This window comes from Panthera tigris, chromosome C2, assembly GCF_018350195.1.
Source record: "Panthera tigris isolate Pti1 chromosome C2, P.tigris_Pti1_mat1.1, whole genome shotgun sequence".
Classification (NCBI taxonomy): domain Eukaryota; kingdom Metazoa; phylum Chordata; class Mammalia; order Carnivora; family Felidae; genus Panthera; species Panthera tigris.
In genome coordinates, this window is record NC_056668.1 from 81,080,217 (window position 1) to 81,097,061 (window position 16,845).

The following is a 16,845-nucleotide window of genomic DNA, read 5'->3' on the forward strand; positions in this document are numbered from 1 at the left end:
ACAGAAAGGAGAAGAAAATTACTAATAAAAACATTTCATAAAACTGATGTGTTTAGTATACGGAAACTTATCATGGTTTCTGCACTTTCTATATGTATATTATGCTTCCAAAATAAAGTTTAGGGAAAAAATTAAGTTTAGGGGAGGTGGGGGGGGATGGGTGAAATAGATGATGGGGATTAAAGAGTACACTTATGACGGGGAATTGAGCAATGTGTAGAAATGTTGACTCACTCCATGGTACAGCTAAAACTAACATTAACACTGTATGTTAACTATACTAGAATTAAAATAAAAAACTTAATAAAAAAATAAAGTTTAGAAGTGAGCAACAAATCTTTTTTAAAAGGTTTTCAACATCAGATGCTATAAGCATATGATGATATAGAAAGAGTAACACACACCTGAGTTCAAATCTCTCAACAGCTGTATGATATCTGGCAAATTACTAAACTCGGAGTACTTCTTAACAAGATTACATAAAAGAATAAGTTTCCATTTACAGGAAGGCAGAATTTAACACTTACCCAAAGGAAGGCAGGACTCTACGAGGCTGATCTCGGGTTACTGTCACTCTGATCTTTGGATAGTCACTTATTCCATTAGGAGATTTATTACCTATTTTTAAAATGCATTTGTAATTGTAAAAAAAAAAACAAAAAACAACAACCCAACCCAAAAACCTGTGAATAGTCTGCATTAGAAAATCTGTGAGCAGACTACATTGTAGAACTAAATACCCTATTCTTTCAAATTCTATTACTATATAGCACAGAGATCCAGTACAAATTGTAAAAAGTTGAAGGAAAAGCAATAGTGCTCAGTTTGCCTTGGACCTCAGACCGTAAAAATTCACAGGCAAGCTCTTCAAGTTTCACTTGCATCCTGGGACCATCAAGAAGCATGGGGAACTCAGTGATTACAAACTCCCTGTGATCTAATCAAATTGAGTGAGTTGTTCAAATCATTTCTTCTTCCCAAGAAAACAGAAGTTATTATTATTATTTTTAAACAGAAGTTATTTTTAAATGAAAACTTGCTATAGGCTACTACAGTTCACTGGAAGCTTCCAACACTTATGAGATGGTTACTATACCTCAAAAACAAGTAACCACACTTTCATCAGCCCCATTCACTGCTGGAGCTACTATAGAGGTGTAGAGTCTCTGAGGACTCCAAAATGTAAAGAGATTTAAAACTGAAAGTTTTTTCATTTAAGTCTGTAGCAGCAAAACTTAAACTGACCTGAATTCGTTTGCAAAATCTGATTTGAACCACTGTTCAATCCTAATGGATTGTTAACAATATTCAATAAACACAACATATCTAAAATATGAAAGATTCTAATTCCCAAGCCCATCTTCAAGGGTTTCAGATAAGAGACTGTACAAGAAAGGTGCCCTAGGAATACCTGTGTTTCTCTGACTAGGCTACACAAATACACAGAAACATAGTGTTGGTACCTCAGGCACAAGACAAAGGTATCATCCCTTCCATATGTCCAACTTAATAATAAATAACTTTTTTAATAGTTTTTTTTTTTAATGTTTATTTTATTTTTGAGAGAGAGAGCATAAGGTGGTGGGGAGTGGGGGGAGCAGGGGATCTGAAGCAGGCTCCAGGCTCTGTGTTGACAACAGAGAGCCCAATATGGGGCTCAAACTCATGAACTGTGAGATTCTGACCTGAGCTGAAGTAGGATGCTTAACTGACTGAGACACCCAGATGCCCCAAAGATAAATAACTTTTAATATTTATATATTCAAATGATACGAATAGATTATAAAATCTAATTTGTATTGCCTCTAAAATGAAAGACTGCAAAAAAAAGTATCATCTTTGTTCCAGGTCTTTTGGAACTAGATTCTCAGACTCAGGGGTATGCATTTACTCCCCTTTGCTCTTCTCTTCTACCAGAGATACTTTACTAAAAAAGTTTGAGTAGCACTACTGTAAGGTTTTTGTCATTTCCTCAATTTCTTCTATTTTTGATCTCTGAACCCACAACTTTCTAAAAGCTTTTTTCTCTTTCTCTCAAACTTCATATGCTGTGTGACAGAGATCACAGCATTTTCAGGAGTCTGGATTCTTCCTATTCTTCCCCATGATAGAATTTTATACAGTATGTACAATAATTACAATTCAACTTTGGGCTCCAACAATAATATGGAGATTCGTAATCCATAAAAATATGAGAACTGGAAACTTAAAGTTGCTTCCCAATCAGATGATGTTCCTCAAAGGCAGGGTTTAATTATTTTGTTATTTGTTTTATATTTTGTTATGAAAAGTTTTAATTATTGTTTTGTTATTTTGTTATTCTTGATAACTTAACACATGCCTAGCACAGAGTAAGCTCTCAGGAAATGTTTTTATTTGTTTTTTTTTTTATGAATGAACCTTGAACTAAGTCACATTAAAGACACTGATAATACAAATAGAAAACACAACCAGTAAATTCAATGACAATTCTAAAAGAAAGCTACTTCATTTTTAGAATGGTAGAGACAATATGTCTATGTTCTTATCCCAACCCAAATCAGTGTTTTCCTTTCATATTCTCAAAACTCAGAAAACAGAGGCAGAAGGAGGTAGAGGAAAGCAGAAAGATTTTTGACCACCTCACCCAGTTTCAGCATGTTGTTCCAGGATCCAGAACCTGTCAGTTCACAAGATGAAGAATTCGAAAATACCTTAAAATCAAATAGAACCACCTCTGTAGTATCTAAATTTTAGAATTTAAGTAAGTTCTTAATATCTTAAATATTAATATCTTAAAATCTTAATATCTTAATATCTTAAAATCACTCTATTGGTGATTATTTTGCTAGCTCACAGAAGAGACATCATTAGTGAGACCAAAGGTTTAACTGGTGAAGACTCACAAAATTATGTACAAAATAAGAATTCTAGGTTCTTTACATATAGTCCTTAAATAAGAAAAGCAGATGTATTAGTAGCTGGGCTCTTTATAAATATTTTTTAACTGCATAATTTCTTAACTTTTAAATTCTTGGCCTTTATATCAACATTAATAAAGAATGGTTCTGGGGGGGGGGAAAGAATGTTTTTGGAATCAATGTTTCTGGGAAAAAGTCATTCTACTCATTAATTCCTAAAAAGAGAATATTTCTTTTTTTTTTAATAAAATGTTATTTATTTAAGTAATCTCTGTATCTAACGTGGGGCTTGAACACACGACCCCAAGATCAAGAGTTGCATGCTCTCTGACTGAGCCAGCCAAACATCCCATAAAAAGAGAATATTTCTAAAATTTAACTTTAATGATGAAGTACAAAAATCAGTAGCCCCAATGGAACCCTATCCCCACTGACCTCTCCTGAAGGGGCCACATTCCGTGTTCCATTACAAGCAGAAGTTACCATGGGCTTTGTGGTCAGCTGGAATGGGAATCCAAATAAGCTGGCAGCATTGTAGAGACTGGTTTTCACTTGGTGAATGAAATAATCTAGAAAATATAGTATAGATTACATACACATATAGAGTAATACACTTCTAGCAAAAAATTAAGAGTATGTCTTAGAAAGGCCTCTCTCAATCTTTATTAGAAGTCCTACTTTCAATCACTGAGATAAGACGGTAACTGTAAAAGTAATTTTTCTCCTATCTGAATAACTGAAATTCCAGCATTCCAGCATTTGGAGGTCTTTTTGTTTTGTTCTTTGAGTTGCTTTTTGGGTTGTTTTTTTTTTTAAAGTAAGCTCTAGGCCCAACATGGGACTTGAACTCACAATCCCAAGTTCAAGTTCAAGAGTCGCATGCTCTATTAACTGAGCCAGCCAGGTGCCCCATAATTTTTGTTTTTCAATAAAATATCTCTTCTGGGATGCTATACAAACATGAAATTATCACTTCAGCAAATCACATACTAATTCATAAAAAAAGTCCTAAAATGACAACTTTTTAAAAATGTTTATTTAGAGACAGAGAGAGAGCATGCACAAGTGGGAGGGGGCACAAAAGAGGGAGAGAGAATCCCAAGTAGGCTCTGCGCTGTCAGCAGAGCCCTACACGGGAGCTCAATCTCAAGAACCATGAGATCATGACCTGAGCCAAATCGAGAGTTAGACACTTAACAAACTGAGCCACCCAGGCACCCATTGAAATGACCACTTTTAAGCAATGAGTTCTTCAGAATATATAAAATAAATAAGCCAGAGAGATAGGGGCATAACTTAACCTGCAGCATATAGACACTAAACGTGGCAGAATCCAACAGGAAGCACTATAATTTACTCACTGGTTTGTTTTTACTTCCTGGGAAGGTAACAATACACTCCTAAATAACTACTTACTAAGTGCCTATTATACATTGGCTACTTCCAAGGTGGAAATTAGTGAAGTATAAAACATGTAGCTCTTAAACATCACTGATGAAATAAGGCTATTCCTCTACTGGAGAAGACATGTTAGATCTGATGCCCCTCCCTGCCACCAAAAATAAAGATTACAAAATAAGTAAGTAAACAAATAAGGGGGAAGGGTAAATTTCAGTACTTGCCCCACTTCCTCTTTTTAGGACACTACCCCTTTCTCATTTCCTACACTGTTGATTGGTTGTCTACAATTTCCTTTCTATTTCCCAGTTAAAGTATTTTAAACCACTAGCTTGAGAGAGAAAGAGACCATCAATTTAGCCACCCTCTGCTAAATTTTTTTAGAGGAAAAAAAAGCCTGAAACTGAAATGGTGGCTCTTAAACAACAAGCACTCCAGAACATATAAAATATAAAACAGAAATAGAAAGATAGGGGAATAACTTAAACAACAGGGAGATGGGGCACCTGGATGGCTCAGTCAGTTAAGCATTCGACTTCTGCTCAGGTCATGATCTCACGGGTTCCTGGGTTCGAGCCTCAAGCAGTGCTGAGCCTGCTTGAGATTCTCTCTCTCTCCTTTGCTCTCTGCCCCTGCCCCACTCGTGAGTGCACACATGCTCTCTCTGTCAAAATAAATAAATAAACTTAAAAAAAAATTCCAGATTATCCCTCTAGTAATGTATCTTATATTCTGCTGTGGTTTTTTTTTTTTTTAATGTTCATTGATATTTGAGAGAGAGAGAGAGCACACACGTGGGAGGGGCAGAGAGAGAGAGAGGAGGACAGAGGATCCAAAGAGGGCTCTGTATTGACAGCAGAGAGCCCAATGCAGGGCTCAAACTCACAAACCATGAGATCATGGCCTAAGCTGAAGTCGGATGCTTAACCGACTGAGCCACCCAGGTGCCCCTCTGCTGTGTTTTCTTAAGTGAAAGAGTAAGAGTTTTAGAGATTTATGCTTAACCACTAGACTGTCATTCAGGCCCCAGAGGGCATAGTATACTTGTAATAAGTAACATAGTTAAATAATGGATGCTAAAAAGCATTGTAATACTTATTTTCCTACAAATTTGTCAGAATCTGAGTATTCCTTTTTTTTTTTAATGTTTATGCATTTTTGAGAGAGAGAGAGAGAGAGAGAGAGAGAGCATGAGCTGGGAGGCGCAGAGAGAGAGGGAGACACAGAATCTGAAGCAGGCTCCAGGCTCTGAGCTGTCAGCACAGAGCCCGACGTGGAGCTCAAACCCAGGAACCATGAGATCATGACCTGAGCTGAAGTCAGATGCTTTGACCTCGACTGAGCTACCCAGGCACCTCAAAATCTGAGTATTCCTAGAGACTAGGCCAAAAAAATCTAAATGACTCAAAAAAGAAAGGGGAGGGGGGAGAAAGGAGGACAGGAGAGGAGAAGGAGGAAGAGGAGAGGAAGAAGGTAGACGGCCTATAAAATGGGGATAAGACCACCTTACTTTCTTCACACTAGACTAGGTTAGATCTCTTAAAACCCCTCTGATCTGTAAGATCATAAGTCTGAGATTCTAAGGTTCCCCTTTTCTTTTACCCTCCTTTCTTCCTCTCTCAAAAGCAACCAAGAGAGTTGTATTATCCAACACAGTTGCCAGTGGCCACATGTAGTTACCTAAGTTTATATTTAGTTAAAATTAAATTCAGTTCCTCAGGCACACTGGCCCCATTTCAAGTGTTCAACAGACATCATCACAGAGAGGTCTATTGGATGCAGTGCTGTAGACCTTTACAAACTCTGCCAATAAGTATTATATCCTCTACCCACTGCTTCCCCCTTGGTTCCCATCTATAATTTCAATTCAGAAATTATAATACATATTTCACGGAATCATGGAGGGAGAGATCTTTAACATGGAAGTCCATGAAATAGATGATTACCCTTATTATTTAAGGAACCTTCTATAATATCGTCAAAGTTCTTTTGTTTTTCTTGTTTTGTTGAAGTATAGTTGACACACAATGTTTTGTTGGTTTCAGGTGTAACCACTGTCAAAGTTTTTTATTTATATAAATAACTTACTTACTTATATTTTTGTTTAAAATTGATTCATGTTTTTTGCTAAATAAATGTATTTGAAAGGTAATTTTATACCACTACTCTAAATGTAAAGAAACATTCTTTGCCTTATAAAGAAATGAAAACATAAAAATGTTAAGTTCTAGCTGGGCCTATTAAAAGAAGGGAGAGTCACATGTAATAGCAAGTAATAAAAACATACTAGCATTAAATCAGGATATTCTGCTTGAAATAATCAGAAAATTAAAAACAACTGAAAAGGATACAACATTTTACTATGTAACATAATTCACATGTTACTTAATGCTATGAAATGCTGTATCCCCTAAAATCCTTTCCTAAACTGATACCCATCTTGTGCTTTGAGAAACACTGTCCCAGTGAATTTAATATAAATTCCTCGCACTCAAAGTCCTCTTTAATTTGACATACTTCTCTTTAGCCAACTTCTCCCCTGAATTCTATTCACTATTTCCTAAATTGCACAACTCTTCCATACTGTTCCCTCTGCTTAGAATGCTTTTCCTTCCTATTGCTCTGCTGATATCCCATCCACCCTTTAAGATCCATCTTACACACTAGCTCTTTCATCAAATATTTACTGAGACTTTTAATCAGCTGAAAATTGGACAGTATTTTGTTACTATCTTTCTTATTTCATTTATCACATCCCTACTGACATTAGTAATAATTTATATGCTTGCCTTATACCCTCTACTATACAATTATATACCTCCACAATTGTAAGGTCCTTAAAAATAGAGATCCTGTCTTACTCATTTTTCTATTTCCTGTAGAACTTAACACATTGCTTAGCAGTAAGACATGCTTAATAATTGCTCATTGGATTTAAATGAAATCTTTTTTTTTTTTTTAAGTTTTCTTTATTTATTTTGAGAGACAGCAAGAGAACCAGCAGGGAAAGGGGCAGAGAGAAAGAGAGAAAGAATCCCAAGCAGGCTCTGTGCTGTCAACACAAAGCCTGATGTGGAGCTCGAACTCATGACCATGAGATCATACCTGAATCCAAATCAAGAGTTGGACGCTCAACAGACTGAGCCATCCAGGTGCCCTGGATTTAAATGAAATCTTAACAGACATTTCTACTCTTAACTACCACATCTGGAGGAGATCAAAATTCACATTCATTTTTGAGACAGAGGAAATATTATTATTGCACTCCATTTTGCCTTTTTTCCTTTAATCTAGTTTTATTCTCTTCTATCAAGCTATGTCTAGCCCTCTGGATCCAGAGAAGTAAACAATTTGGGGCAACACATTAGATTCATTCACTCAGCTATTTGAACTAGATGACTCAATTTGAAGTAGTTTTTACAGTGTTTTTTCCTCAAAAATAAAAAGCACCTTTTTTTATAGGAAGATTCAGAATTTTAAAATACACATTCAACACACAGGCTTATCTATCTGGAAGGATACTTAAGACCCTGATTACAGTCCCTAGAAAGGATAACTGAGTAGAAAAGGGACAGGAAAGAGACTTACTTTTCACAGCATAAACTTTTTACCTTTTGAATTTTGTTCCATGCATATACTTTTCCTACTAAAAAAAACTAATTTTTAAAATTCATATTCAATACCTAATCTTGGTCTTTTGGCTGGTATTTCATCAGTGTCCACTGTAGAAAACAAAGTGCTGAAAAGAAAAAGAGAAAAAAATATATATATTTACATATACACACACATATCCATTTCTATAAGTAAACCTAATATGCATACAACACACCCCCTCCATCCACGTTGTCAAAAAATGAGACTCAACTGATGTTTGAAGAGAAAACACTCCTCTGTAGTAGGCCTTTACCATTTGAGGACTTAACACTCTTGTTTAAACTATTTGAAAGAGACCCAAAACTCCCTATCAAATGATAATCTGTAATCTGGCTAAAGTACAAACTTGAAATTGGCCAGAAATCATTTGGCTAGTAAATGAACATAGGTGACAGCCTAGGACTGGTCTATCCTTTTTCTCTCCAGCAATGATTTTAAAACAACAAATAACTTCCTTTTGAAAGATGACAACATCTCCCCACCCTCACAAGAAAAGCCATCTTCTACTTTACTAGAAGCAGACAATATAAGAAGCCTTAAAATATAGTTCTTAGCCATAAAAGGTGTTACATGTAACTGCATTTTTATCATGGAAACTATATTACAGTGGTAATAAAAAATTGGGGAATTCAGGAAAGTTTTTGGGCCTATATATACCTCAAGAATGTTAAAAGCTTACGGTATATTATAATCATCTTTCTAAAGATAATTATAATTGATCATTTTTACCAAAAAAAATTAACAGAATAAATCCCAGGAGAATACCATTCAGTTAATAACTTTGAACATCCCAGTAAGACCTCCTGGCTTCATTTTGACTGAAACATGGCTTACATTGTGAAGAATTGTTTTAGATAAAGGATGTGTGGTGAAGAACAGGGTTTTGATCTCCAAACCATTGTTTCACTCACTGGCAGGGATTCACAGCAGAAAGAAAGGACAAGGAGAGGAAATTAATATTCTCTTATTCAATAAATATGTACCAAGTACCTATCATGCACCAGCCTCAGCACAAGGCCGCTGAGGTAGAATAAACAAATACCACCCTTATAATATATTAAGCATCATTTAAGGCACTTTACAACATGCTCCCAAATGATCCTCTTATCAACCTCACAAAAAGGTAGAAAAGACTAAGTTGAAACCTTGGTTTCTCTAGAACACATGATGGAATGTAGCCAACAGCCTATTTCATCAATGATCTGCATTTTCAGACTCATGTATTAAATCATCTTGCTCTCTCAAGCTCCAAGAAACTATCCTTCAATAATCCTGGGCTTAATAAAAAATGAAATTAACACTTGGTCACTAAAAGTTGATGGGGGAGTAGAGAATTGGTATGGTCTTTTATTCTCTAGATTAATTCTCAAGCAAGGGGTACACACTATGAAATGAGACAAACCAAGGGGCAGATACTGAGTAAGAACAGTTTTAGTTTCCCCCCAAAATTTTTAAGCACAAACTAGTGATCTTTTTAAAGAAATGAGACACCTAATTTTCCCCCCTCATATACTAACTCTAAAGCACAGAACCATCCTCCCTCCCTCCCTCGCAAAACACACACACACAGTTTGACAGCTGTTTCAGAACAAAACAGCTGCTGTTCTTTGGTGCTAAGAGAACAATTCTTGTAGTCAAAACGGCTTTGGTCAAGCTATGAATCTCACTTCCTTTAGCTGCACTTATTGCCTACATATGACACTTGGGAGTGTGCTGTGTAAACAGTGAACCACAACACAGACACTATTCCTTCAATTGTTACTTTTCAACTAACGAAAGAGTAGCAAGATACAATAAAACCCCATTTGACAGCAATCAGCTCGGACTCTGACAAGAACATCAAAGATCCTAACCATCACGGTGCACTCCAAAGACAACTAGCTCGTTCCATCAGCAGTAGCCGCATCGCACAGCGTGGAGGGAGCGACTACGTCACCAGGATACCCGCGACTCGCACCTCCACCGCCTTGGCCTGGACAACTGTTTCGGCAGAGCAGGGCCTGCCTGGCTGGATCAGCGCTCTCGGGGCCGAGCCCCGGGTGGGGGAGGGAGTACAGCCAGGCTGGCGCTCGGCCCCCTCTCCTCTCACCTGTTCGAGCGCCGCCTCTTCAGGAGGGCCCGGGCAGGGGGCACCGGCCGGTCACAGAAACGGAAAATGGTGCCGAGAATCCTAACCAGCCATTTGTACATACCAGGCCCAAGCAGCAGCGGCGGCCGACACACCCCGAGAAGCAAACCCCAGAGCTGTCGCCGCCGCTGCCGCCTTCGCCGCCTCGGCCACCACCGCCAAGGCTCAGTCGCCGACTTATGACGCGATTGGAGGGCCCACAGATAAAACGTCCTGAGGGCTATAGGAGGCCCCCGCCTGCCACCACTCCTGACGTCACCTCCTCCTGCCGGACCGGAAAGCATCTTCGTCCTCAATCTGCGCACGCGCAGCTTCACCCCGTACCACATCCCGAACCTAGCAACCAGAATGCGTGCGAAACTGTCTCGGTCCAATCGTTGGCGAGATCGAAAGGGCTGTGGGCGGGGCTTTCTGTTCGGCGTAGCCAGTCGTGAGACGGCCCGCCGGACAAGGCCCACAGGCCACAACAAGTGAGGCTTCCTCACCTGGGAGCCAGCGCTCCGGAGGCCTGAAATATACTGTAGGTACTCAGTAAATGTTTGTTGAGGGCACAAAATAAAGGTAGGTCAGAACAAATGTTTACCCTGCTAAGTGCCCTTTGGTTTGCATATACCTAAGGTCTAGTACTTTACGACGTACTGTCATGTTCGTTTCTCCCAGCAACCTCAGGCGATGGTGAGGAGTCTTATGCCCATTTTTAATAAATCAGGAAATCAAGTACAGAGCGATTAAGTAATTTGCCTAAAGTCACAAAGCTAACTAGTGGCGTAGCAGGATTGGAACCGGGATCTGAGAACCAGCGCCAGTCCCTCTCCTGTGAGGCGAGTTTACTGGAAGAGACATGATTAAAAATTACAAGATAATTGTGTGCAAAATGCAGTAGGAGCCAGAGAAAGGAAAACTACACCTTGGAGAGGGATAGGGAAGGGCATAATTCAAAGAAGGCTTCACAGAAACTTAAAGACAAGAGGTACCTGTGGCCTAGTACCTGCTAGTCTCCACCCCTGGGCTGGCAGGGAGTGCAAATTAACTCTCCCTGTTATCTAGAGGTCATACTTCTGGTTAATTATCAATAAGAGAAAAAAGTCCCACCCTATTTAGGGACAAGAATATCCAGTCCCCTCCCCCAAACATTGCTGGAATCCTTTTCTGGCCCCACAAATCCATCCCTGACTACACTTGACCTTTACCTCTGATTTAGTTAAGGCCAGACTTCAGGCTTCCTTGAACTTAACACAGGCACTCCCCATTACAGCCTCATCCTGTACTCAATAAAGTGTTCTGGAATTCTGGTGCAAGATACCACCTAGAGCTCCAGAACCACCTGTGGCTATCACCACTCTGGCTTGGGCATATGGGAGGCAGTTCCTAGAGAGTGGAACCAAATCCTAAATGTGGACATAGGCCCCTTCCTTAATTCTCCAAAACACAGTTAACACCAGACTGGTTTTTTTTTTTTAAATTTTTTTTAATGTTTATTTATTTCTGGAGAGAGACAGAGACAGAATGTGAGTGGGTTAGGGGCAGAGAGAGAGGGAGACACAGAATCCGAAGCAGGCCCCAGGCTCTGAGCCATCAGCACAGAGCCCGACGCGGGGCTCGAACCCACGAGCTGTGAGATCATGACCTGAGCCGAAGTCGGACGCTCAACCGACTGAGCCACCCAGGCACCCCAACACCAGACTGTTAATGAAAGTTTGAGAATAGAAAGACCAGAAGTTTTGTGGGTTTGTTTTTTTTTAAGAAACTGTTTCATTTCCATCAACCCTATTCCATTTTGTTTGCCATTGTAGAAAAGCAGCTTAAGACCACTCGGTGTTGTTCCTATCCATTCAGTGGTCTAAGCAGTGGGAGCTGCAGAACAGTCTTCACTGGCAGGCTGAGCACTCCGGTCTTCAGTAGAGGACTGCTGAATAGGCATAGAGGGCACCTGCACACCTTCAGTTCAGTCTGCAACTTCAGGTTGAGTAGCAGTGAACTCAGGAAGCTGCTCTTCCTTTTCAATCTCTTCAAGATCTCTGTAGAAGAAGAGACAGGTAGGACCTGATGGTGCCACAGATGTGCAGAACTTCCCAGGCCAGCATCCACCACATCAGACCCACTGAGTGAGCTCTCTTGTTGTAAGCGATAGCAATGTCTATATAGCACATAGGAGAGTTTGTGTTACATGAGCGACGGTAGCCAGGTTAACATAAGATGCCTCTGTGAGAGGCTAGTGGTCAGCCCTGGGATCTGTAACCACCAGAAGTCTCGGTTCCAGGAAGGCTGCCTGGATCTACTTAGTGAAGTTTCCAGGGGTGAAGCAGCCAGCAGCAGGGAGTGGCTCCAGTAGCAGCAGCAAACTTCAGCACAGCTCTCTGGCCAGTGTTCCCAGATGATATGACACTGACATCAGCTGGGTTTTCAAGGCTCCAATGGCACAAGCTGCCAGCAGAAGCTTCTCTCAGGTTCTCTTCAGATTTATGATGTAGATCCCATCACTTTTCCTTTTGTAGGTGTACTGTTCCATTTGGAAATCAAGGTTAGTGCCACTTAAGTGGGTTCCTGCTGCAAGGAATTTGAGGACATCCTCCTTCTTCATTTGCAGGCCATCATGGGCTCCGAACATTGTGAAAGTTTGCTTTAAGCTATGATGGGAATGTAGAACAAGACCGCTGTGTGGCCCCTCTCTGGGTAATTTGGAAAGCAAAGACCAGAAGATTTAGAAGTGGCTATTATCATCCATAGTCCATTGCTCATTGCCTCCCAGAAGGACTTTACTCCCCTCAAGGTCATCTCTCCACTCTTTTACAAGCCGCCAACAGAAGAGAATTTTCTCTCCACCTCTACTCCAACCTATTTCAGGCTGGACTCCTGGTTAACTTAAAAAATAGTCTACCATGGCATTATTATGCACAGCACTTGAGCTGTGTCCCATGTGTCCATTCCACTATAAAAGATGGCCTTTGCCTTCACTGAACCAAAAAGAACACTCAAGCATTGCAAAGGGATTTTCGGAGACAAAAGAGCAGTCTCTGTTCAAAACATAAATGGGAAAACTGCAAGGTGCTTTAGAATAGCAGCGTATCTCAGGTTTTGGCCACCAAGATTTAAGAAACATTGACACCAAGTCTCAGGCCACTCCAGTACAACACATTTTTTTTTTCTCCCTCACTAATAGCACCTGCGCATACCTAATGCTGAAATGTTAGACCCCCTCTATGAAAAGTGGAGGGCTTTGGAATTACCTCAGTCGAATCTCTGGGCCTCATCAGGAAGCAATAACTCTCGAGTGTAGCAACTGCCAGCCACCGCCTGCACCTGACATTTTGCCACTTGGTGAGCTCGCTGTCCTATCATCCCCAGGAGAGGCATGGGCCGATGCCCATCCAGCGGTCAAGGAGTGGGACCACGCTTACTCCAAACCCACCACTGTTGCACCCATTCCTGGACTCAGGAACTCTTCACCAGAGGGCTAGAGGAGAAAACCAAAGCCATATGGAGAAGTAAGGACATTGAGGTTTGGATAACTTGCACCCGTGTACTGTTGGAGGGGCACATCCTCATTGCTTAAGTTTTCATTAGGCTATCCTAAACGATTGCCCAATTTTCTGAAAAACAAAATGACAACAAAAACTTTGTTGACAAAAAACAACAAAAAACTTCTCCTCTTCCCTCTTCCCCTCTCCTCCTCCTCCTCCTCTTCCTCTTGCTGAGATCCTCTCCTTCAAGCCTTTCCAGGGCCCATCCCAATTTTCCTCAAAACCTACCTCTCCTCCACAGAACAATAAAGACCCAGCCCTCCAATTCATTGCTCAGTCTTGAACATTTTCCCTTTACCAGCATTCTCAGAGTATTAAAAGATTTATTGTCAGCTTTGGTTTTGCTGACCCCTGCCCGAACTCTGGTCCATTTGATAGAAGTAGATTGAAGCCCATAGGTGAGATGCTGTTGGTTTGGGCTTAATGTACCTAAAATCCAACATAGCTCATCACCCTAAATATTAATTTCCTTCTGGGGACCAACTCTGGTATTCAAGAAAAACGTATCCTCCTAATAATGAGGACTTTGATCTTATTCAGTCTAATAATAACCTTGGCCTTATTATCCCAAAGCAAGTGTAGTTCCTTGTCCTAGATTTTATTAGAAAAGTTGCTCACATTAACTTCAGGTTTGGCCTGCCTTGTGAAGAAGTATCTGAGCCTATTTTCTAATCTATAAAATACAGTTAATCAAATCTGCCTCTCAGATCTGTGGGCCAGTTAAATGTGCTTACGTATGTGAAGGACTGACTTCAGTATCCAGCATGGCTAAGTGCTTAATGTTTCTCTTCCCTCTTCTTCCTTCAGTTATCTAATAAGCCATTTAATTTGTCAGTTCCACAATCCTACACTTTCCTGCATTCTCCATGGATCCGCCTTTTCTCCTCTCCAAACCCATCAAACGTACTATCATTCAAGGCCTGATCACTTCTCAGGCCTTCCCAAAAGCCACCTCCTCTTGTATTCTGTCCCTTTTCTATCTATTTGCAGGGTGATCTCTCTTGTGTTGTCTTTTGTTGTTGTTTTGTTCTCTGATGTGGCTGTTGTTGCTAAGGAAGGTAAATTTATAGTGTTCTTATTTATTAAGGAAAGTAAATGTATAAATTAAATTTGTGGTTTTCTGTTACCATATCCTAAAAGTGGTTGGGTTGATTTTAATCAAATTCCAGACGTTTGGAGTGATCTGACTTCAACTATGGGTACAAGATTCTCATGACCAGTGCTTGGGAAGCCAGCTAAGTAAACATAAAAACAGAAATCTGGTTCTAATAATAATAATATTTTAGATTCAAATAAATCTAAAATATGTGGTACCAGCGTTCCTGAGTCACTCAGTCAGTTAAGGGTCTGACCTCGGCTCAGGTCATGATCTCACGGTTCATGAGTTTGCGCCCCATGTCGGGCTCTGTGCTAATAGCTCAGAGCCTGGAGCCTGCTTCTGATTCTGTGTCTCCTGCTCTCTGCCCCTCCCCAGCTTGCACTCTGTTGCTCTCTCAAAGATAAATAAACATTAAAAAAAATTTTTTTTTAATAATAAAATAAAATACGTGGTACCAACGGATGTTCAATATTGGCACTACCCCCAAATTTTTTATTTTTTGAAATGAATTTTTAACTAATAAAAGCATTTGCCTCTGTCTTGCCAGTGTGCATACAGGCCTTGCTAGAGCCTTCTATCCTTGAAATGCTCTGGGCAGCACTCTGCAAACAAGCAGTTATTGAAAGCGCTGGACTTGCATTTATTTTATTTGATACATTGTTTGTAAGGAAATCATGGTTTCTTTCTTTCTTTTTTTTTTTTTTTTTTGATGTTTATTTATTTTTTGAAAGACAGAGAGAGACAGAGCGCCAGCAGGAGAGGGGCAGAGAGAGAGGGAGACACAGACTCCAAAGCAGGCTCCAGGCTCTGAGCTGTCAGCACAGAGCCGGAAGCAGGGCTCCAACCCAGAAACTGTTAGATCATGACCTGAACTGAAGTCGGAAGCTTAACTGACTGAGCCACCCAGGTGCCCCAGGAAGTCATGGTTTCTAAAACAAGGTAGCTCTATTCCATGAAGAATACTTCTTAGGCCAGGAAAGTAGTATACAGACATTTTCCCTCCTGTTATGTAATAAACTACAAAAAAAAAAAGTTAATAAGCTAACCTAAATGTGTTATTCTCTCTATATATTATTTCTTACATTTGTTATATGTTATTGTGGCATATATTATTTATTATGTTTATTTGTATTACATGATACTAATATATTAACATACAAAGAAGTGAACAGGAAAAGAAACTTACGTTCTTGCTGCCTTGAAGATAAAATCCACTATCTTAAGCATGGCATGCAGAGTGCCTCCTACCCTGACTTCCAGTTAGTTTATCATTTCCCTATGCATCCATCCAAACTGGCAATCCACACTTCTTTTATAACTCCAAGTTTGTTCCCTCTGCCTGAATTGCTTTTCCTCTACTTTCTTCACCTCACAGGCTCCTACCTAGTCTTTAGAATCCAGCTCAAAAAAGGATGTCCTGTGTGAAGCTTTTTCCACGGCCCCTCCCCGTGGGATTCCCAGCAACTTACTGCTTCCTCCTCGGTTCTATGGAAGGTGTATCCGTAACTCTATATCAGTATTACTAGTATCATTAATATGTCTGTCTCCTTGTGAGAAGGAGCCATCCCCTATTTTTTCCTCATTATTTTTTTTAAATAGAAGCTTGAGAAATGTTCAATAAATGAAGGAATGAAGACATGAAACAAATACATGGATTAGGGGAAAGTTACCCTGATCTCCTTGTAGAAAACGAATCAAGGAAACATTTATTTCTCCAAACGTGGACAGCTAGTGAGATTGTGGGGTCACTGAAGCAGATGAAAGGACAAAATTCTATGTGATAGTGAGTCATATACCAGCTTAGAGCATTAAACCAGGGTGAGAGAGGACATAGGTCACCTTTCCTGACAGCTGAAGCCAATGAGAGTTATAAAAACACCTCCCTTCAGTTCATTACACTTCCATACCTGTTTTTCCTGTCCACGCATTTGGAAGCTTGCCTGCCCCCTTTCTAATCTGCTCTCTGTAGCAAGCGATTTCTAGGTTAAGAAGAAGAAAAAAAGCCAATACATAATACTAAATTGGAAATGAGGCAAACTGTGTTATTCTTGAGTTGTGATCATTTTTCAGAATCATCGTATGAAGAAAATTGATTGATGATGATGATGAGAAATAAAGACATGGCTTTCCTCAGGATACCTTTGA

The 16,845-nt window shown here is 39.8% G+C and overlaps 1 protein-coding gene and 1 long non-coding RNA gene across 6 annotated transcripts in view; one reads left to right on the plus strand and one right to left on the minus strand.

Moving 5' to 3' along the window:
• SENP2 (SUMO specific peptidase 2) overlaps positions 1 to 10,324 on the minus strand; it is a 31,816-nt gene extending 21,492 nt beyond the window's left edge. The window contains exons 1-5 of one of the 4 annotated variants that reach the window (XM_007083644.3): positions 10,042 to 10,324; positions 7,982 to 8,037; positions 3,336 to 3,469; positions 2,627 to 2,693; positions 528 to 618 (exon numbers count right to left, since the gene is read on the minus strand). In XM_007083644.3, the coding sequence (XP_007083706.2) occupies positions 528 to 618; positions 2,627 to 2,693; positions 3,336 to 3,469; positions 7,982 to 8,037; positions 10,042 to 10,142 (449 nt within the window). In that variant the 5' untranslated portion in view covers positions 10,143 to 10,324. The other 3 variants (XM_042998876.1, XM_042998875.1, XM_042998877.1) reach the window with 3 other exon arrangements.
• Positions 10,325 to 10,513: 189 nt separating this feature from the next.
• Positions 10,514 to 14,732, plus strand: LOC122230729. Of its 2 annotated transcripts, none has more exons than XR_006207784.1 (2): positions 10,514 to 10,600; positions 11,874 to 14,732. It is a non-coding gene; the product is annotated as an uncharacterized LOC122230729 (long non-coding RNA). The 2 variants fall into 2 exon arrangements; XR_006207783.1 differs by having other exon boundaries at positions 10,528 to 10,641.
• Positions 14,733 to 16,845: the final 2,113 nt, after the last annotated feature.